Source organism: Eschrichtius robustus, chromosome 3, assembly GCF_028021215.1.
Source record: "Eschrichtius robustus isolate mEscRob2 chromosome 3, mEscRob2.pri, whole genome shotgun sequence".
NCBI lineage: Eukaryota > Metazoa > Chordata > Mammalia > Artiodactyla > Eschrichtiidae > Eschrichtius > Eschrichtius robustus.
This window is the reverse complement of record NC_090826.1, coordinates 100,288,946-100,313,245: the sequence shown is the minus strand read 5'-3', so window position 1 is coordinate 100,313,245 and position 24,300 is coordinate 100,288,946. Positions and strand designations below refer to the sequence as shown.

General features: G+C 35.7%; 1 protein-coding gene across 5 annotated transcripts in view; it reads right to left on the bottom strand.

Annotated features, from left to right (window-relative positions):
• The window catches only part of MAGI3 (membrane associated guanylate kinase, WW and PDZ domain containing 3), a 255,466-nt gene that overhangs the window by 66,161 nt on the left and 165,005 nt on the right, over positions 1–24,300 (bottom strand). For 2 of the 5 annotated variants that reach the window (XM_068540536.1, XM_068540539.1), the window contains exons 3-6: positions 13,362–13,481; positions 7,939–8,148; positions 4,316–4,493; positions 2,874–2,953 (exon numbers count right to left, since the gene is read on the bottom strand). In XM_068540536.1, coding sequence (XP_068396637.1) covers positions 2,874–2,953; positions 4,316–4,493; positions 7,939–8,148; positions 13,362–13,481 — 588 coding nt within the window. The remainder of the gene's footprint in view (positions 1–2,873; positions 2,954–4,315; positions 4,494–7,938; positions 8,149–13,361; positions 13,482–24,300) is intronic. The other 3 variants (XM_068540537.1, XM_068540541.1, XM_068540538.1) reach the window with 2 other exon arrangements.

The window sequence follows — 24,300 nt, the reverse complement described above, 5'->3', positions numbered from 1 at the left end:
ACATTTCTCCAGAGTGTTCACATAATTTTATATCCCCACCAACAAGTAAAAGATCCAGTTGCTCTACAATCTCACCGATCTTTGGTATTGTCAGTGTATTTGACTTTAGCCCTTTTAGGGGGTGTGAATGACATCTCACTGTAGAGACGATTAATGATAAGCACCTTTTTATGCTTTTAAAAAAATTGAGGTATAGTTGATGTACACACCTTTTCATGTTCTTAATTGGCTATTCTTTATCTTCTTTTGTGAAATGTCTGTTCAAGTTCTTTGGCCATTTTATTTTATTTTTAGTTATTTATTTTTGGCTGCATGGGGTCTTCGTTGCTGTGCGTGGGCTTTCTCTAGTTGTGGTGAGCGGGCTCTACTCTTCATTGTGGTGCATGGGCTTCTCATGGCAGTGGCTTCTCTTGTTGAGGAGCACAGGCTCTAGGCGCGCAGGCTTCAGTAGTTGTGGCAATGTGGGCTCAGTAGTTGTGGCTCACGGGCTCTAGAGCGCAGGCTCAGTAGTTGTGGTGGCTGGGCTCAGTTGCTCCGCGGCGTGTGGGATCTTCCCGGACCAGGGCTCAAACCCGTGTCCCCTGCATTGGCAGGTGGATTCTTAACCACTGCACCACCAGGGAAGTCCTCTTTGGCCATTTTAAAAAGCAACTTTATTGAGGTATAATTTACATATCACATAAAATTGTTCTGCTTGAAAAAATGTACAATTCATTGATTTTTAATAATTTACTGAGTTGTGCAACCATCACCACAATCCAGTTCTGGGAAATTTCCATCACCTCAATAAGATCCCTTGTGCTGTTTACAGTTAATCTCTATTCCCTTCCTTAGCACTGGGCAACCACTAATCTACTTTGGCTCTATAGATTTGCCTATTCTGGACATTTCATATGAATGAAATCATGCAATACTTGATCTTCTGTGTCTAGTTTCTTTCACTTGGCATAACATTTTTTGAGGTTCATTCGTATTGTAGTATGTATAGTATTTCATTTCTTTTTATTGCTGAACAATATTCCATTGTATGATTACACCACATTTTATTTATCCATTCATTGTTTGATGGACATCTGAGTTGTTTCCACTTTTTAGCTATTATGAATAGCGCTACTACGAATATTTACATTCAAGTGTTTGTGTGGACATATGTTTTCATTCCTCTCGGGTAGATATCTAGGAATGGAAGTGCTAGGTGATATGGTAAATTTATATTTAACCTTTTAAGAAACTGCCAAACTGCTTTTCAAAGCAGTTGTACTATTTTACATTCTGCACAGCAATATACAAAGGTTACTGTTTTTCTCCATCTTTGCTAATCTCAAAATCATGAAGATATTCTCCTAAATTTTCTTCCAAAAGCTTTAGGGTTCTAGCTTTGAGCCATCTCAAATTATTTTTTGTACATGGAGTAAGGATATAGTTGAAGTTCATTTCTCTTTATGAATATCCAATTGTTCCAGCACCATTTGTTAGAGATTTTCCTCCCCTCACTGAACTGACTTGGCACCTTGTCTGCAAATTAAGTGATCACATATGTGTGCATCTATTTCTGGATTCTCTTATGCTGTTCCACTGATCCATTTTCTAGCCTATGGATAGACGACACTCTTGATTACTGCAGCTTTATAGTACGTCTTCAAATCTGGTAGCCTAAGTCCTTTATCTTTGTCCTTTTTAAAGTCTGTTTGGCTAACCAGAGTCTTTGTACAGTATTTGCATGTATATTTTAGAATCAGTTTGTCAGTTTCTTAAAAACAGACTTTTAGAATTTTGATTGGGATTGTATTGAATCTAGATATCAATTTAGGGAGAATGAACATCATTAACAATATGTGTTATCCTACCTACATAGTATATCAATGAGCACAGTATATCTCTTCAATTATTTTAGGTCTTCATTAATTTATTTCAGTGATGTTTTGTAGTTTTTAGTGTAGAGGACTTGCACATCTTTCAGTAGATTTGTTCCAAGGTATCTTTTTCTTAATATCATTACAAATAAATTTTAAATATTTCATTTTCCAATTGTTTATTCCTAGAAAAATTCTATCATGCTGAACAAAATATGTATCAATTCTGCTTAAATTTTTTTCATAGACTGGAATTCAATCTATAGGAGGACTATCTGACTTTCATTCTAATCCATTCAATTTTTTTTTTTAAAACCAAGGTAAATAATTTCTGATGAGTCATACAAAATCAATGCAAATTTTATTCATCTACACTCTATATTCAAGAAGGCACAGCAAACATTTTGGTTGGGGTAAATTCTATACTTATTTGTAAGACTATACCATTAAGTAGAACCTGTAACATACAAGACAGACAAGCATTATTATCTAATAATTCGCAGAGAGATAATTTTTCTACCAAGCAGTAAAAATTGTGTCTGGGTGAGAGGTATATTAAAGACTTTCACTGAGTTTCTGTTGCTGCTGTAAATGGCAAAGGATTATAAATACTGGCATATCTATCCTAGTGATACTAAATTAAATATATTTTTGAGATTAGCAGGCATGATAAGGCTACCCTGTGGTTGAGAATGCACCTAACTTATTAAACTATTTATTTCGAATTTTAAACATTTGTTTTAAAACAAAGTTAAAAAAATGGCAAATTCATTTTTATTAAGGTTTTTTTTTAAAAGGATTTAATTGTATACTTCTCAAAAAAAGAGAAATAAAGACTCTCACAAAATTAGATGCAATGACATAATGACCACAATCAGCTGATTATGATATCCACCCACTCCTTATGTGCTTATGCACATTATGGTTTGTTTAGGATTTTGGAAAACTTATTATCTAAGCAAGAAGAGCAAGAAGGGATAAAGAGAATAAGTATGGTATAAAAGGTTTCTGAATCTCTACCTCCATCTTCACAGTCTTCAGGGGCTTTGGCTTTCTTACAAAGACGAGGATCCAACCAGGTGGTTGTCTTGGTATTGTGGCTGTTGAACAAAGATTTCAATTAGAAACAGTAAAATAAAGAGGGAGAAAAGTATTTCAAAAGCAAAGACGAAAAGTGACTAAAAGGTATATGATGTTTGAACATTTATCTCCTACAGGCTTCATTTGTATACCTCTGATTCAATAGTCCTGTTGTTCTCAGTCTATTACTTCAAAACTGCCACAGAGGAAATGTAATGCTAGAGGCACTAATTTGAGAATGAAGACTCTAAAGAAGGGATAAAATGTTAAGTGCATAATAACAGATGCTTATCTAAGCAGTCAAAAATGTTTCAGAGGGTGGGCACATGGCCCCATACTGTGCATTATCTTAGCCAAAAAAGCTGCCCTGAAAACCCTGTTTACTTGCTGGCTGAATTCCTTCCTCTCTCCCTCCAAAAACACTATATTTCTTAGGTGCCTGTGATGTGTGGGCATTGTGCTGAGGACTGAGAATATAGAGATGAACAAACAATCAGATAGAGTCTCTGCCCTCACTGGGACTCTTTAAAAATAAAAGAGTTAAATAAAATAAAAAGTTTTAAAGTGTCTGTTTCTGGGACTTCCCTGGTGGTCCAGTGGTTAAGACTCCGCGTTCCCAATGCAGGGGGCCCGGGTTCGATCCCTAGTCAGGGAACTAGATCCTGCATGCGGCAACTAAGAGCCCACGTGCTGCAACTAAGACCTGGAGCAGGTCAGACCCAGGTCACCATGCAGTAAATACTAATGCTAAAACAAAGCCATCACACTGCTGAGTAGACAGTGTTATAGTTTAAGTATCTGAAATATGAGGATTTTAAAGAAAGAAAAATCCTGGAAGAAAATATATACGAAGGCAATAAAATATAAATTAAAGTTATTATCAAAGCAGTGGGAGAATAACAATGTGATCAAAGGATCTTTTCTTGGTGTTTCCAATTTGAGATTAATTCACTAATCTCTACGTTGATCTCTAGGTCTGAAAATATTTAGCTCAGTTAATAAATATGGCCCCCTTCCAAATGATGGTAATCTGTGAAATGCTCATTAAGTTGGACACTCTACCCAAAAGGTTAAAAAAAAAAAGGCAAAGCAAAATATCCTTTATTCCTTGCATTTTTCATTATTAGTGATAAATCTGTTTTTAATCCTCCTGTTTTTTTATAAAACCAGACGTCAAATACAATATTCCTTTATCCAAATCAAATAAAAATGAAATATCATCCAGGGAAACAATCAGATTAAGAATCAATTGTAACTTTTATGAAAAATATTTTTAAAGAAAGAAAAAAGAAATGGAAGCCTTGTGAAATGAGGTTAAGAAAATTTAAAGGTAAGTCTCACAGTGGCAGGGCACATTAGAAAAGATACAGACATGTGCTTACTCAATGAAGTAGATCATCCCCGTATCAGTGTAGGCCATTTCCCAGTTTTTGGGCAGCGGTTCCAGATTCTCGTCTCTCATCATATAATTTCTAAAGTCCATGGAACTATTTGTTTGGTTGTAACTTGGGACAGTCTTTATCCAATCAGACGACTCAGAATGCCTCTCTCTGTTTTCTGCTATTCCAACAGAACAGCGTGAGAAGTAGATAAAGTTACATTCTCTTCAAACAGCCTTAATTCTAACAAAATGCCAAATATATATTGCAAATTTCCTTGTCTACTATGTCCACATTCTGCTATAACTTTTGAAAAAACAAATAAACGCACTGATTTTCTTTTAATTTGCTAAGTGACATTAACCCTGTACAGCACCTCTGATGCTAGTCAGGGAAAGAAGCAAAAAAACAACAATAGAATCAATTCTGTATATACTAAATATAGATCAATCAATATTATACTAAAACAACAGCCACAGCAGCACCTATACAGTTCTTTTATGTGACAGGCTCTATTTTCAGCACTTTACATATATTAACTCATAATTCTCACAGCAACCCTGTGAGTATATATTATTACTATTGCCATTTTATAGAAGAGGAAACTAAGAAGAGGAAACTAAGGCCCAACAAGGTTAATAAGTTAATTTAGTCAAGGTTACACAGCTAATAAACTGCAAAGCTAGGATTTGAATTTAAAGGGTCCATGTTCTTAACTGCTTTATCAAGCTGCCTTGTGTACATTTAACACAGGCCTTTAAAATAATACTAATTTTTAAAAATTAAACTCAATAGACTTACTGTTGTTAAATATAATTCTCTGTTGGTAATATTAAAATCCTTTTAGAGTTCCAAAGTCCACAATGTAGGTAAGAATACTAAAATTTGGTGACTCTCTAGGGAGTTCACAATTCATGCACTTAAAACTTGTTTCTAGAACTTAAAAGATAATATAACTGTAATAACTCCAAACTTTGGGCAATGCTTCAGTATCAGAGACTCTTAGAAGAGGCCTTAGATATCATTATATGTCATTCTTTATAGTACTTCCACTCCAACCATCCTTTATCCAACCAAGTTTTATAATCCACTAATCCTACTACTTACTGCCTTTCACTGTTCCTCACCCCGATCCATGCCCTAGTCGTGTCCTCATTGCCCTACTTACCCAACTTAAATTCCATGATCAACCAATATACTCACTCCCTTGTAAATACTCCTGATTCCTTTTTCCCTACTTTACTTCACCATACTTGACTGGCTGAACTATAATTCTACTTAAATCTTACTCTCCACATACTCCTTGCCAGTATATGTAGCTGAACGCAGGCGATAGTAACTACTTCACTTTTAACTCATGATCAGTAGCCTCAAAAGGGCATTTAATGATGTATGACAATCATAGGGCATTTCTTTAGTCCATTCGCTCTGACTCTCCTAGATAACGATTTCATACCTTCCTTCTCCTTAAATCTTCTCCTACTTCTGCCTTATCCCTAATCTCATTTGATGACCTTGTTTCCTATTTCACTGAGAAAATAGATGCAAGCAGAACTTCCACAAATTCCCACCATTATATCTACATAGCAACTGTGCCCATTTTACTCTACCTTCTGTTACAATGGAAGAACTAACTGTGTTTCTAAGCAGATATCTCTATCCCCTCTTGCCTACACACAAGAGGGAGTGTACAGACTGCCTCCCACACACTCTTGGATACACTCCCTTTAAATATTAACAATGAAGAGTCTGGAACACCTGGTTTAACAGCTGTCTTACATGACAAACATAAACTATGGAGCTTACAGATGGGTTTACCTCTAAGGCAACTGCAGTGCTCACTGAAAGGCTCTGCATTAGGAAGTAAAAAAAAGGGCATTTTCTTTTCCTTCAAATTAAGAACATATAAATTCCCATTTGGGGACAGAGTCATGGTTTCTAATCCCAGTCTTAAGCATTTAAAAATGTCAACATAATTTTGAGGGAGAGTAAAGCTGACATCAAAATCAAAAGTCTCTAGGATATGATGACTTCCCTTAACAACTCTAAAGAATTAGATATGAATTCACCTAAACCTTTTTAGACCCGTTTTCACCAAAATATATTGGTGTAATTCATTGAGCATATCTGCGACACAACAATGTGAGATGTTAGGACCATAAAACAGGACTCACACTCTGGAGGGGGACACAAGCAATGAATGTATTAAAACAATAGATAATAGCAAATTTTAATAACTGATAAAGGAAAACAACAGGATACTTTGGGAAAATGATATGGTAATGGATTCTGCAAATTTGAAGATATAATCAAATTTTTTCATTTATTAGTACAACAAAAATATTTTTTTAGCTTCTACTATGTGCTAAACATGGTTTATGGCTCAAGAAATAGCACAATGAACAAAACAAGCAAAAATTCCAACCCTTATGAACCTTATATTCTAGTGTTTTGAATGGAATTATTATCATAAATAGCACTGAAATCAGTTCTGCTGTGATTCCGTGGTTTCCTATTTATACTCTTAACTAGCAGTATAAGAATCTCCTAAGCCAGGGGTCTCAACCTCCAACCCCCGGACCTCAGACTGGTACCAGTCCATGGCCTGTTAGGAACCGGGCCGCACAGCAGGAGGAGAGGTGAGGGGCGGGTGAGTGAGCGAAGCTTCATCTGTATTTACAGCCGCTCCCCATCACTCACATTACCGCCTGAACTCCGCCTCCTGTCAGATCAGCGGCGGCATTAGATTCTCTTAGGAGCGCGAACCCTACTGTGAACTGCACACGCGGGGGATCTAGGTTGCGCACTCCTAATGAGAATCCAATGCTTGATGATCTGAGGTGGAGCTGAGGTGGTGATACTAGCGCTGGGGAGCGGCTGCAAATACAGGTTATCATTAGCAGAGAACTTTGACTGCTCAGAGACCATAATAAATCAAGGTACTTGAATCATCCCGAAACCATCCCCCCACTCTGCCCCAGTCCGTGGAAAAACTGTCTTCCATGAAACCAGTCCCTGGTACCAAAAAGATTGGGGACTGCTGTCCTAAGCAATCACTACATTATTTAGGGGTACCCAAAAGGAGAAGATTCTCCACCACTAAATTTCTGTTGGTTTTGCATTTAATGAAAAATATGACAGTCAAGTTTGGAAATTTTCTTCGAGTGATTCAGAATTTAAACTCAAAATATTGCTAACAAACCTTTCAGATAATATTTTTTAGCATACTTCTAAATCTTTGTTTTGGTTGAAGGCTATATCTTAAAACGTCTACATTTTGTTCTAATTCTGTAGAGTAGGACTTAGGCCAACAAGATTCCCATATGCAAGCACCAGAAATGAATCTCAAATCTTTTAGGCAGCAGGGTAATGGCATATTGTATTATTATCAATACTAATGATAGTTTATAATTGACTTATCAAAACTGCCACTTGGAGCAACTCACTTCAGCTTACAAGGTGGCCAACAGAGATACACTGTTTCACACAAAACCTTAAAAAAAAACCCTGAGAATCCCATCACTTTCTCTGCATGTGCTTTGTGGAAAATTTTACTACTTCCAATTCAGTGTCATATTAAAGTCAACCTTGAGGATCAGCCAGAAGTTGTTTACCTACTGACGAACCTGCATTTACACTACCGTTAACAGCGTCCTTGTCTTCATCTTCTTCCTCTTCAGGAAGAGAACTGTCCATTCTTTCCATCTTGCTGACAGATGTAGTTCGTTTTCTTTGGGATTCTGTGTCAAACTCATTATCAAAGAGGACCTGATCAACTGGATCTGGCTGGAAAGGGCTGGGTTCTGCTGGAGGCTTGGGAGTTCCGTAGAAGTTTCCTGAAGTGGACAAAATAACAGCTGCTGAGTGTTGAATGCTGAATTGAGAGTCAGAACAAAATGATCTAGTGTATGTCTCTGCCCTGTTATCTTATACGGAAGTTTTTGAATACCCACCGTTGGCTAAAAGGAGGCCAAAGCACTTTTTCTTGGGAGAGGAGGAGACAGAAAGACCAGGAAGAACTTATTTCTCAAGTGCCCTAACACTATATACTATCTAACATTATCTAACACTTTAAGACTATTTGTACCTAAGACCAGGAAGTTGACTTTACGTATGTAGGTTAGTTATTCCTACAGGGCTTGCTTTGCATGAGTTCTATATTAGGGCCTAATTTCTGAATTTAAATGCATCAATGCTCTTGTGTAAGACTAACTGGCATAAAAAGTGGGAGTAAAGGAGGAGAAAACTAACTCAAATAATTTTGTTCTGGTATGTAACATAATGAACTATTTTGGTAAAATAAGGAAATATGCAGGCAAAGGATAAAGCTAAGAACCAACTAGTCTGTTCTGAAATGTAGGCTGCTTATGTAAAAGTAATTTTTTAAAAGTTTTTCTGAGCATTTTAATTATATTATTTTATCTGGCAATTTATTGAACAAATAGAGAATTTATTAGCATAACTCAATATTGGCTTACTCTCAGGAAAGCAAGAAATACTTTAATATGTTGTCTTGTAAATCAGTAATTTTTGCAGTAAAAATGAATGTCCCAGAATAGAATGAAAACAACTGAATATCTGCTCAGTTTTCCATGTAGTCCCCAATAGGCAGCCACGTACAATGGAAAATGTTCAGTGGGTCTAGCTACATTAAAAGTTTGTGGCTCCTGCTAGTTTTGACCTTATATCAACCACTATGCTGATGTTATAGAAAGATAAACATGGACAGGGAATAAAATACTCATCTTCTTCTCTTATTTTTAAAAAAAATCTACAAATTCCTTGGCTCCTAAGGCGGTAATTAAGATGCTCATTCATATACAGTAAATTAATGGGGTATATAATGGATTATTTTTCCAAGAAGAAAAAAAAGCAACAACAACATAGGTTGTTCACCACATCAGTGAGGCAAATCTACAAATAACATGGTTTACCTTAAGTCGTGCTTGCTTTGAGGGGGAAAGTATTAAGATAAATTCTTTGGAAATTTGACTTCGGGAGTTAATTGTCATTAAAATACTCAAGACAATGGAATCAAAATAATAAGACTTTTCAACCACATCTTGCCTCTCCCCACTCAACTACTCCCTTGCTTCCAAATCCACGTTTGAAATGGAGTTACTCCTGTCATGCAGATGGATGGAAAGCTTCATATTAAAACAGACTAAGAGGATCTCTGCAAACTTTCTGGCCCATAAGTAAAGCAAGAACCAATGAAAAAGCCAGTTCACATTTCTCTGGGACAGAGGACGCAGAAATGCTCCAAAGAGAGGTTTGGTTGGGGAATAGGATGCTCTAGGATCTCATTTTTTCCTGCATTATGTCCAATAATCATCCAAGAAATTTGGATGTACCATGAAAAAGTTAAAAGTCCACTTTTACTTTTTTTTTTTTTTTTCAGTTTTTCTAAGGACGGTAGTTTTACAGGAAATACTAGAAACACATTTTACTGTGTATTCTTAGTAATTATTATCTGACTCTAGGGTGAAAATTAGAGAAATTCAGGATATTGTGATTGTTATATCCATAATCACTGATAAGAATTTAGAACTTCGTAATAAATTCTGGCAGTTTCCTTATTTTTAAAAAATTATTGGCTTAGATTAAAAAAGAAAACTAGCATTGCTTATAAGTAAATTGGATCTATTTTTCTTGAATTGTTGGTAAATATCAAGATTTCAGATATTGGAAAGTTCAGAATTACAAAGTTTGTGAACCTTGACTATAGTTATTCACAGAAAAATTTTTCATCTTTTTGAAGCTGTTTTGGAGCTTTTTCTTTTTCTCTTTTTTCTTTTCTGAAGGGTTTTCATTTTTACAATAGAACAGTCAACCATTACATATTTTAAACCTATATAAAATCATATACAATAGTGTTAGAATATTATTAGAAACTTATTTACTTATTTATTTACACATCCCCAGATACTAACTTTTGCCAGATTCCTTTCAGGTCTCCCCTTTTTCCCTCTTTAATGACACATATATACAGTCACATATATAATTAAAGCCCTAATTTCCTGTCTCTGTTCTTCCCACTCTCTCCCCGAGTTATCCTTATGTTGGTATATGTCATTTCCCTGCATATGTACATCTAGGACATATGTATATGCATACATACATATAAATACTATTGTTTTAATAAAAGCTTCATGGAGTGTTTATGACATTTCATATCTTTTTTTCTAAACAGTATACTGTCCATATCCTTTTGCAACCTTCTTTTTATACAACTGTATTTCTAAGACTTATTCCTGTTCATACATGTAGATTCTAGTCACCTAACTGTTATATAATAGTCCATTCTTATGAACAAATTAAAATGTATTTTATTAATTCCTCTACTAAAAGAGAGTTGGTTGCATTCCCTTATTGTTTCAAATGATGCTATAATGACTATTCGGGTACATGTCTGCATATGTACATAGACAAGGGTTTTTCTATAGTAGGCATCCAGAGAGGGAACTGCTAGATCAGAGTTAGGTGCATCTTTGAATTTACTAGCTATTGCCAAGATGCTCTCCAAAGGGATTGTATCATTATATACTCTCGCCAGCTGTGTGTGGGGGTTTCCATTTCCCACAATTATCAGACTTTAAAATTTCTGTCAATCTTATGGGTGTGAAATGGTGGATGACTGTTCATGTTCTTAACAGAAGCAAATGTAGAGGAATATCTTTGTGATCTAGGGGCAGAGAAGGACTTCTTAAACGAAACTTCAAAGCATAAATCATAAGGAAAACAGTGATAAATCTGATAGACAAAAGTTAAGGATTTCTGTTTAATGAAGAAACACAGGACAAGGTTATTAGGTGACAGAATGGGAGAAAATATCTATATCCAGTAAGGGATTAATATCTAAATATCTAAGGAATGTCTACAAACTGCAATGTGATTGAGATCCCACTTTTTAAAAAATGGACAAAGCAAATGAATAGACAATTTGCATTAGTCCAAGAAAACTAACAAGCATATGAAAAGACGCTCAAACTCTCTGACTACCAGAGAAACTAAAATTAAAATGAGATACCACTTCTACAACCATCAGATTGGCAAAATTATAAAGCTGGACGATGCCAAGTGTTGAGGAGTACGTGGAGTCATTACTGTATCTGCTACAGAACCAAATCCCTATGGCACTGCTGATGGGAATAGAGACTGCAGAGCTACCCAAAACTACTTCATCACATTAACTATAGGTATACCTTATAACCCAACAATTGGATACATATTCCACAGACATTCTCACACAGGTCTGTAAGAAGACGTGTGTGAGGATGTTGCAGATTTATCTGTGGTGATGAGGAGTTGCAGGCAATCTGCAAGTCCGTCACTAGGAGAATGGTTAGGTAGTGGAGTCACAACATGGAGTACTGTGCAGCAGTTAAAAAACAATGAATTACATGCAAATACAGTACAGCAACATGGATGAATCTAAAAAACACAGTAATAAGTGAAAACAGTTAACAACTAATGAGATACATTTAGAACATGGTCCAGATGTAAATAATAAATACATGTACACAAGACACAATATACATTTTGCAAGAACACATGCAAACAAAAACATATACATTAAACACATCAGAATGGTTGCCTGTAAGAGGGAGGTGAATGAGTGCAGGCTATCTGCATAAAAATAAAAAATAAGCGGCTGTCATTTCCTCTGAGAAGTCTCCACTGGCCATCTTATCTAAATAAGATATTCCTATTATTTCCTTTAAATCCCTTGTTTTTGTTTCCTTCATAACATCTCAATTTGGCTATTTTGTTTGTTTTTTGACTGCCTTCCCCACTAAGATATAGGATTTATGAAGGCAGTATCATTTCAGTATTGCTCAGCACAGCATCTCTAGCCCCTCTGATAGTGCTTGGCACATAGTATGAAAGAAGGATCAAATAAATTAATAAATAATGAATGAGTCATGGGAGCTAAGCCCAGAAAGGGTGGCTGGGTCAAACTTAGCAGGCAAAAGGAACTCATTAAAGATTCTGAAGGAGAGAGACATGACCAGAACTGCACTGGAGGAGGACTAGCATAGTAGCAACGAGCAGGGGGGATTGGTGAGAGGGAAGAGACTGGAACAAATGAGATCAACTGCGACAGCCAGCATGAGCTAGTCCAGTGAGCCTGCAATGAGGTCATGAAAGTAAAAAGAAAGGCAGTGCGAAAGCTGCTACAAAGGAAGAAATGACTAGATTTGGTAACACACTAGATGAAAACTGTGAGAAAAAGAAAGAAGTAAATGAAGACTCCCCTGTTTTGAGCTCTTGGTGCAGCTAAAGAGAGAAATTATTCTTTTGGATAGAGCACAAATGCATATTTGGATATGCTGAATTCATGGTTAGATACTTATTGAACACCATCTCTAGGCACTGAAGATAATATTGAGTAAGAAAGACGTGATATCTGCTTTCACAGAGCTTGTGAAAAAGGCAATTATAATAGCTGATAAAGCAATGATGGAGAAGTACAGGGTGCTATGGGAGTGCACAAGCTTGCCAGTGAAGAGTGTTAGATAAAGAAAAAAAAAAAGATCTAACAAAGAATCATTTAAAAGTTGAAATTGATCTTAAATCAGTACTTCCTAGAATCAAGTGAGTAAAGAGTTATGAAAAGAAAACCAATTTTTCTGTTTTTGTTATTTTCCTCCTCAAATCTATATTCTCTTTTCTCCAAGGGAGGCAAGGTATAAATAGATTTTTTAAATTGTAGAGTATTTTTATTTCCAGCCACAAATAGAACTCACAAATACTTGTTGAATTCATATGATGAATGTGAATTACTATGAAATATGCATACTGGCCAGTTTGAATGATTTTAGTATATTGTTCACAATCAACTTTATAATATAGGATGCATTTGCTTATTGTTTAATCCCATTTTAATTAGTAAATTACAAATAGCCTAATCAAAAGAAAAATCTCCCAAAGACTGATAGAAAAAAACGTTTAAAAAATGGTATTTTACTGACCAAATTCCCTCTGAAATAATTCCAATTAATCAGATAGTGTTCTGGGTTGCTGTTATCAATATTTGAGGACATACCATCATACGTTCCACTTTCTAATAATGCTCCACTCTCTTCCAGTGCTTTGAACTGTTCAACAGAAATGAAATTATAGTCCACCCCTGGTACTTCCCCATCCCTGGGGGCCCTTGTAGTGCCTAAGGGGGGAAAAAAAAAAAACAAGAAAAAAATAGGTTGTAAAGTGCTTTTAAACTTATAAAACATTGAGAATAATAGAAAATTCAGTTTATAGAGAACACATGGGAAACAGACTACTGAATATATTGCATCTTCTAGAATGATGATCAGAGAATTTTAGGCAAATTAACATTCCTAGGTGAAAGTAGGACAACAAATAATGTAGGATGAGTAAATATACTTTAATAAAAGCTATAGATGGCTATGAAATTCAAAATTACAAAGAGTAAAATGTTAGTGTCCAAGAAAGCTGAACTTTCCAAGACATAACAGTTAATTCTTCTTTTAAACCTCAATTATTATTACTTCATATTTGAAGGAGAGATAAGTCCACCAAGGATAGGCTTCATTTTCATGTAGCTACCTTACGTATTTTTTACTTCCTTAGCATAAATGTAAACTAACATTCTACTTACTAGAGTTGTAAAGGACAATAAAAAAAGAAAAACAACTTTTAAAAACTCTTACTGAGCTCCATTTAAAAAATTTGAACAAGTATTAATTATGAAATTATTTTAGACTAATGAATAAAGGGCTTAGGGCTTAAGATAGGAATTCACATATTGCTTCTTAGCCATTATTCTCTTCAAGTAATTTCAAAACATTGAGCAGTAAATTGCTTAATGAAATTCACTACAGCAACAGAGCACTAAATTTCTATCTATTAAGGAATTAATGCCAATGTAAAATGTTTCTTTCAGATCCAAGATATAAATTCAGGTTATGGCAGCATTGCTATATTTTACTGAATTTCACTGAACAAGAATCAATATTTTTTTGAACTGATATTGGAAATATTTCAAATACTAGAGAATACAAAAAAGAGATCCAGGTACTTAGCCTGGAAATAGGGTTGGGATACTGTCTCGCCAAGGATGCCTTCCCAAGCCTATTCCTCTATTTATGCTCCCTATTTGTTAATAGCACTCCAAGCCAGAAACCTGTCAGTCACCTTGGGTTCTTCCCTCTGCTCTACATCCAGTCACCAAATTTGGTTGATTCCATCTCCTAAATACCTGTAGGATCTATATACTTGTCTTCATTCTCACACTCACTTAATTCATATCATTATCTATGGCCTGTATTGTTGGCCTCCCAGGGTCAACCCTTTCTTCTCCCTGGCTACACCCCTTACCAAAACTGCAGCCAGTTTGACTTTTCTAAAACAATCTTGAGCGAAAAACCTCTAAACCCATCAATGGTTCCCATGATCCTGGCATAAAATCCAGACTCTACCTCTTCAGCTTCTTTCTTGCCTCACGCCTTTCACATTCTAGGTTTTAGCCATAATAGATTTTTTTTTTTTTCCAATTCTTTTAATCTTCCTTGCACTCGCTTAACTCTAAGGCTTTTGTCCAAGCCATTCTTTTCCTTGGAAGACTTCCTATTCCCGTTGTCTCTTACCTCAGCTAACTCCTACTCATCCTTCAGGTCCTGGCTTAGAAAGCTTCTTTAGAGAACCTTCCTTGATTCCCATCTAGGGTATGGCAATATGCAGGGACTACGTCTACTTGGTTCAGAGCAATAGCCCCAAGTCTTGGCACCATGTAAGAACCACAGTAGGTACTCAATATAGAGAGTTGTCAAATAAATTAAGTGAAATTTTATACAAATGGAATTAGCACAGTGCCTGGCAATATGCTATCATTATTATAAATGAATTCATGGGAAACTATTAATTGCTTTTACTTTTTAGTGGCATTACATTCTATTACATTTTGTAACATGTGAAAAAAATCCACAATGATGATGATAAAATATTAATGGTGACAATCTCAGAAAATAATGATTAAGCCAACATTCTAAGCAACAAAGACTGTAATCAATGAATTTTTCCCCCTTATTTTTACCCAGCTTGTTATAAAAATGAGCATTTCTTTGTCTTATATCACACAGGATACAAAATTAATTAGGAAAACATAACTTCCCTTTTTCTTAACATTTTTTCATTATCAAATTTTTGTTTCTCATCTACTGACTAAAATTACACTGTTAGATTCCCCAAATCAACAGCTTTTAGTTCCATATTAAGTAAAAGTTAACATTAGAAAATAAATTCAGCGATTAAATTTATGATTAGCAGCTGTGATAGATGGAAAAACATGGCCACATATTTTGCACCTCCTCCCATCAAGAGATGGGGCTTGTTGCCTCACCTCTTGTATCTGGACTGGACTATAGCTTGCTTTGAATAATTTAATGTGATGTTGTGCAAGTTCAGGAGTCTAGATTTCCATCTTTGCCTCCTTGGAATAGTCCCAGCACCATGTACAGATGTCCAGGAGAGACTACTGAATGATGAGAGAGAGTCCCAACCAACAAACAGCACCAAGGCCCCAGACATGTCAGTGAGGCCAGTTTAGCCCTTCCAACCCCAGCTGAGCCACCAGTGACTGCAGCCACATGAGTGGACCCAGCTGAGCTCAGTCAACTCATGAAATCATGAGAAATAATACATGATGGTTATTTTAAGCCGTTAAGTTCTAGGGTAGTCTGTTATGCAGTAAAGGCTAATTTAAATATTATCTAAATAAACTCTACTATAAAACATAATGACTACATAAAACCCAATTTAAGAGCAAACCATATTATAGATAATACTATTTAAAAAAGCACTGACCCGAGGGGCAGGAGCAACTCTGCGTTTTAGTCTGGGATGATTATTAATGGTACAATTTTGAGCAAGCACTTAATCCCTCTGGGCTTTGTTCTCTTTCTGCAACGTGGCATTGAGCAAGATGGTGTTCATGATTCTTTCCATTAACAGACATAAAATGTTATGTGTGATTCCAACATATATATTTCCAAGACTCACAAAGTAGCTTTAATATTAATTCTTTTTACAAATGTATTATAAATTTTCACTTCTTCCCCCTCAAAATATGTACTCTCATACCCATAAAAATTGCTCTACCTTCCCCTACCCTACCACATTGCCATCAGCATTCCAGAAAATTTACCTTTCTATTCTCCTGATACTCTATATGTTTAATGTAAAGCTTTGTACATCCCCTGCAGTCAACACTATATTTCACCTTTTTACGTAAAACTTCCTCCAAGTTCTGCTTACTCAGTCTCCAATTCCTCTCCTCTCATTCTCTCGTGGGCCCATTCCAATCAGATCACTGCCCCAACCACTCCCACTGAGACAATTTGTTATGTGCAACAGGAGTCTCCACTTTGCTTAACCCAATGGTCAAGTCTCAGTCCTCACGTTACTTGGCCAATCAACAACCTTTGATATAACTGACCCCTCCCTCCTTTTTGCTTTATTCTGAAATATACAGAAAAGTACAGAAAACATATATATGTATAAAGTTTAACAAGTAATAATAAAGCAAACTCAACCAGGTGAAGAAACAGAACATTACCAGGGTGCCAAAAGCCCCCTTGTGTGCCTCCAATCATAAATCTCTCCCTCCCTCCACCCCCAAAGTAACCATCATCTTGACATTTGTGATGATGATTTCCTTTCCTTTTAAAAAATGTTTTTACCAACTAAGTAATGCATTTCTGAGCAACACAGCTTAGTGTTGCCTGTTTTGTAACTTCATATGAAGGGAATCATATCATATGCATCCTTTTGTGTCCACATCAATACTTGTTATCAGGTTTTTAAACTTCTGCCAACGTGCTAAGTATGTAAAGGCATCTCACTGCGTATTTAATGTGCAGCTGCCTTATGAGATTAAACATTCTTTTTCATATATTTACTAGCCACAGAGATTTCTTCTGTTGTGAAGTGGCTGTTCAAGTCTTTTGCCATTTCTCTACTGGGTTGCCTGCCTTTTTAGAATTGTAGTTCTTTACATTCTGGATACTACATTACTTCATCAAATCTAAGTAATCAACAGCTTCTAAAATGCACCATTATTTTATCCCTAAAAAATAAAAAAAACCTGGCAATTATAATTGAAAGATTTCATGTATTGTAAGATGTATTCCAATTGTAGAGAGGTTAAAATGTGAAATAATTGTGTCAGTATTGAAGCACTGCATCTTTTGCCAGGTATATGTGTTGCAAATGAGGTATTTCTGCTAAAATGTGAAATATGCTTTCTTCAGATACTGCTTTCTGCAAAATCATGCACCAAAAATAAGAGAAGATTATGGAGAAAATAGGATAGGGTTGATCTCTGAAAACTTATTGCAACTTTGTAAACAGAGCACTTGGTAAAATCAATAACAATCCCAATGAAAAATATTAGTACAGTTTAAAAGATATTTTATATTCCTAATAAAAAAATACTAGAGTAAATAAAATATTTTGTCTTTAAAAACAATAAGAAAAAAAAGAAACGAAAGGAAAAGGTAGCTTGACAGAAAGGGGTACATGGAGGGTTGAGGCTACTGAATAACGAAGATAAGGCAAAAGGTGCAATCAAAAATTTTAAGATAAAGCACAAGTTCAAATTGAGAAAAGAGGCCAAATTGAGGTGAACAGGCATCATACATAGTAGAAACAACATTCAGCTATGTTTGTATATTCTGTGTTTACTTGATGATATAAAACATTAGCTGGGGCAAATGAAATAAGAACCAATATTACCTCGGTTCAGTTGACATCATTCAACTACCTACTTACCAATCACATATGAACTTACCTGCAGTATTGAAACAAATGTTGCGGAACAGACAGTATCTTCTCCCACTCTGTGATTTCTTTTCCCTTTTTTTTTTTTTTTTATAAATGGTCCTTTGATGACAGAAGTTTTTCATTTTAATGGAGTCAAATTTATCAGTCCTTTCCTTTATAGCTAATGGTTTTTGTGTCTTGTTGAAGAAATCCTTTCCAAGGCCATGGAGATATTCTCCATATTCTTTTTGAAAAGCATTACAGCCTTGCCTTTCACATCTAGTACTTTAATGTACTAAAACATTTTTTTTTTTTTTGGACTTGATGGGAGGTAGTAGTCCAATTTCCTTTTCTTTCCAAATGTTGTTCAACAAGATTTATTGAAAAGTCAATTATTTTCCTCCCTGATCAGCCATGGCACTTCTGTCATGGGAATCTTATATAGAAACACCCATATAAGACTGGGTGTCTATCACTGGGCTTTCTATTACATCCCATTTATCTACTGACCATTCCTGTACCTTTATCACAGTGTTGTAATTATTATACTGCCACAATAAATCTTGAGATATAGCAGAGCAATTCCACTTACCTTGTTTTTTCTATTCATAGTCTTTCTATGTAACTTCTGGAATCAGGCTAAAAATGCTGGAATTTTTATGGAATCTATTAATCAATTTGAGGAGACCTGATATCTCCACCATATTGAGTCTTTAATCCATGAACAAGAAATGTCTCTCAATATATTCAGATCTTCCTTAATGTCCCTTAATTTGACCTTATAGAGATCTTTACACTTTATACTTACTTAGATTAATTTCTAGGTATTTCAAATATTTTTATGCTATACATGATATCTTTTTGTAAATTTTCATTTTCTAATTGTTGATAATATAAAAGAATATAATTGGGGGAGTTTATTTGGCCACTTTATCATGATATAATTTATCTATAATAAAAGTCACTAATTCTAATGGTACAATTCTATGAATTTTGGGAACCATTGCCCCCAAAAGTCTCCTTGTGTCCTTTTGCAGTCTCCCACCCTGTGGCAGCCACTGATCTGTCGTCACTATAGTTTTGCCTTTAATAGAATCTCATATAAATGAAATCATACATTAATTTGATTTCAGTAGCAGTTTGTGTCTGGTTTCTTTCATTCTGTATGACACTTTTGAGATTCATCCAGTTTGTTGTTAAATATCTTTTTATCACTGAGGTGTATTCCACTGTATAGATATACCAAAATTTGATTATGCATTCACCATTGGTGGACATTTGGGTTGTTTCCAGATTTTAGACGGTACTACAAATAAAGCTGTTGTACATTTACAAGTCTTTGGGTAGATTTATATTTACATTTATGTTGGGTTAATACCTAGGAGTAGAATTGCTGGGTCATATGATAAGTGTATGTTTAACTTTATAAGAAAAAGTCCCAAAGTAGATGCACTACTTTGCATTCCCACCAACAATACATGAGAGCTATAGTTGATTTACATTATAGTTTCCATGTAGGAATTCCTTTCTGGAGCTGCTTGGCAAATCTGCTTTTTCTAAATCCCAAGAAAAATCAGTTGATGGGGAAAATGAGGGAACAAAAGGTATTATAGTTCTGCTGTGAGAATTAAAGTGTAATAATTTGAGATAGAGATGTTACTGGTTTCAACTGAAAGTAAGAGCAGGAAACACTGAAAAGTAGAATCAAATGTTAAAGCTGACATTTTCAGGGACTAGGGCAGAAGCCTAGAGTAGAGCAGCAGTCACAAGCTACGCAGTCAGTCTTACCTGCAGCTGTTCCCATGCAGCAAGTGTGTGGTCAGGGCTCTGCTGCTAACGGTGGGTTGTTCTTGCAAATATAATGTTAATAAGTTTATATATATTTATACTTTATATAAATCCTGTGAGTGATGTTCCAAAAATATTACAAGTTTTGAAGGCTAGATAAGACCTTAAATTGGCAGTTTCGCTATATGATTCTGTGTAACATTTTTAACATCGGTTGGGAGATCTGAATGTTACCTGAACACTATCCAACAAAGTTTTCTGGCATTTTCCACCATTTGATATTAGCTGTGAGTTTCAGTGCTTTGTAAATACTTTAAGAGAAGAAATGCAAGAAGTGAATGTTGTTGCAGAACACTTCAACCTGAAATCAGAAACTGGTCTAAAATCTGAAGTAAAAGCAATATAGATTTCAATGGCAAAAACAAAATCAGGGCAAGAAAACAAAATATTTTCATCATTAAAAAAGGAAACAACCCTAGAGAAATAGAAATAAAAACAAAAATAAACAAATGGACCTAATGAAACTTAAAATCTTTTGCACAGCAAAGGAAACCATAAACAAGATGAAAAGACAACCCTCAGAATGGGAGAAAATATTTGCAAATGAAGCAACTGACAAAGGATTAATCTCCAAAATATACAAGCAGCTCATGCAGCTCAATATCAAAAAAAAACAAACAACCCGATCCAAAAATGGGCAGAAGACCTAAATAGACATTTCTCCAAAGAAGATATACAGATTGCCAACAAACACATGAAAGGATGATCAACATCACTAATCATTAGAGAAATGCAAATCAAAACTACAATGAGGTATCACCTCACACGGGTCAGAATGAACAGCATCAAAAAGTCTACAAACAATAAATTCTGGAGAGGGTGTGGAGAAAAGAGAACCCTCTTACACTGTTGGTGGGAATGTAAATTGATACAGCCACTATGGAGAACAGTATGGAGGTTCCTTAAAAAACTAAAAATAGAACTACCATATGACCCAGCAATCCCACTACTGGGCATATACCCTGAGAAAACCGTAATTCAAAGAGTCATGTACCACAATGTTCATTGCAGCTCTATTTACAATAGCCAGGACATGGAAGCAACCTAAATGTCCATCGACAGATGAATGGATAAAGAAGATGTGGCACATATATACAATGGAATATTACTCAGCCATAAAAGGAAACAAAATTGGGTTATTTGTAGTGAGGTGGATGGACCTAGAGACTGTCATACAGAGTGAAGTAAGTCAGAAAGAGAAAAACAAATACCTCATGCTAACACATATATATGGAATCTAAAAAAAAAAAAAAATGGTTCTGAGGAACCAAGGGGCAGGACAGTAATAAAGATGCAGATGTAGAGAATGGACACAAGGGCACGGGGAGGAAGAAGGGTAAGCTGGGACAAAGTGAGAGAGTGGCATGGACATATATACACTACCATATGTAAAATAGATAGCTAGTGGGAAGCAGCCGCATAGCACAGGGAGATCAGCTCGGTGCTTTGTGTCCACCTAGAGAGGTGGGATAGGGAGGGTGGGAAGGAGAAGCAAGAGGGAGGAGTTATGGGGCTATATGTATATGTATAGCTGATTCACTTTGTTATACAGCAGAAACTAACACACTCTTGTAAAGTACTTATACTCCAATAAAGATGATAAAAAAAAAAAAGAATAGTGGGTCGTGAACAAAAAAAAAAAAAGGAAACAAGCTTATATGAATGACCAATGGCTAACACCCAATTTGAAGATGCTTTTGGACATACTAAACAATTTTGTGAATGTCAATGCAAAATGAAATATATTTTTTTCTATGTCTGAATATTTGTTACCAAAAAAAAATCAAGACCATCAGATAATGCAATTGATACTTTGTGTGCTTTAAATTTTCATTTCAGGACTGAAAAATTCAAATATTAAGTATGTGTGGTATTACCTTTCAAATTTTTAGATGATTTTTATTTGGCATTTATTTTGTGTCCATGTTCCCTTCTTTTAAGGTTTTCTGTTAGCAAATGGCTGTATCCGGTTGAGATCATTTAAAAGTGTTATTAAAATCTTGTTATATTAGTTTCTAATAATAATAAACCATTTGATTTTATATTGCCATTTTCTCTCTTTAAGTGTTTGGTGCACTCAGGAGAATCCATCCCACACCTCAGTGTTTATAGCCATTATTACTGCTATAATGGTCAAGTGTAGCAGTCATTTGGGTCCCAAGGTACTTGGCTCAGCGGGTACTTCATCACAATCAGCCATAGGTTATACTATGATTAAATTGTGATGCCACTTGTCACGAATTACCAGCAACGTGCTTCCCACTGGAAGGAATCTGGCTCTGGGCTCAAGCCCAAGTACACAACCAAAACCAATCCTAAAATCCCTTCTTGGAAGGTCTGTCTCCTGGAACTATTACCAGTACCAATTCTGTATCAGCCAGGGTCCAAATAGGAGCAAGAAACTATATGGTAACTTGAACAAGGACAGCTTAATGTAAAGAATTATCAACTATTTATAAAGAATTAACTAAGAGGGAATAAAAGAGAACTCTAAAGAGTACCATCCTCAAAGAGATGTTCTCAAAGTCTGGGATTCAGACCTTGCTGGAGAAGGTGTGTAGCAGCCCACTAGATGGTAGAGAAGTTTACTGGGTTGCCTTGGGACAGAGCTGGTTCACAATCAGTAGGCTGAGGCTGGTGGGCAGGGAACTGTCTGCTGGAGTACCAATAAAATTCACCAACAAGCTGCCTTGAGTGGTAGGGATGATGTAGGGGGGTGTTTTGGACTTACTAGAAAACCAGCTGGGACACTGGCTAGGCTTGCTAGAAACCCACTGGAAAACCACTTACAAGAGATATTGTTGAAATCTGGGGAGCCTGCTGGGGTCCCCACAGAACTCATCAGGAAACTGGCAGGAATTCAGCTGGTGCATTGGTGGAACTCATGAAGCCACCTATGAGGGTGTTCCTGAACTTGCTGCTGGGACTCCCCCCACCCCCACCCCTCCCCACCCCTGCCCAGGTGCACTACTGAACTTGCCACTGGGTAGATGACTGGTAGAGTGCCGCTAAAACTTACTGAGTATCATTTTGCAGGCAGAAGCAAAAAGAAAAAGACACACTGGAACCAGGAAAAGAAGCCTCTTCTTTCTAGTATCCTTCCTGCACACTCTACTGATGAAGCTTAACATTGTGTCAGGTGGTAAGCGAAAAATGTGACAGTATCATAAGCAGGCAAAAAGAGCAGATTTGAAGCCAAGAGGCAGTGAGTAATAAACAGGCAGACTAGTGTTCTGAGAGATTCTATCATGAACTAGTGTTGGATTTTTGTCAAATGTTTTTTCAGCACCTATTGAGAAGATCATATGGCTTTTCTAGTCTGTTACTACATTAATCTTCAAATGTTATACCAACCTTGCATTCCTCGGACAAATCCCACTTGGTCATAATGCGTTATCCTTCTTCTAATATTGCTATATTTTGATTTGCTAAAATATTTAAAAGATTTTGAGCCTGTGTTCATGAAAAATTTTGATCTAGTTTTTATCTCACTTTAGAATAAGGATAATGCTCAGATCACAGAGTGAGGCTGGGAACTGTTCTAATTTTCAGAAGAGGTTATGTAGAATTGGCATTATTTCTTCTTTAAATATTTGGAACAATTCACCAGTACCATCTGGGCCTGAAGTTTTCTCTTTGGGAAAGTTACAAACTACAAATTTAATTTCTTTAATAGATAGAGTGCTGTTCAGTTCATCTATTTTTTCTTGAGTGAGCATTGAGAGTTTTTGTCTTCCAAGGAATTTATCCATTTCATCTGAGTTGTTGAGTTTATTGGCATAAAGTTGTTTAGCATATTCCTTATTATCCACTTAACATCTGTAGGATTTTCAGTGATGCCATCTTTCCCATTCTCAACATTGTTGTTTATCACTTTTATTAATCTGAAAGAAGCAGCTTTGGATTTCACGGATTTTTCTCTATCATTTCTCTGTTTTCTATTTTCTTGATTTCTGCTCTTATCTTTATTATTTCCTTCCTGCTACTTAATTTGGGTTTACTTTGCTCTTCTTAAGGTACAAATTTAGATCATTGATTGAGATCTTTATTATTTTCTAATATAAGTATTTAATATTATAAATTTTCCTCTAAATACTGCTCTAGCAACATCCCACAAGTTGATATGTTGTACTGATATGTGTGATATTTTGTAATTTTCCTTGTGGCTTATTCTTTAACTCACAAGTTAGTTAGAAGTGTGCTATTTAGTTTCCAAATATTTGGAGATTTTCCAGATATGTTTCTATAAATGATTTCTAATTTAATTCCATTATGATCAGAGAACATATTTTGTACGATTTAAATCCTCTTAAATTTACTGAGTCTTGTTTTATGGTCCAGAATATGGTCTATAT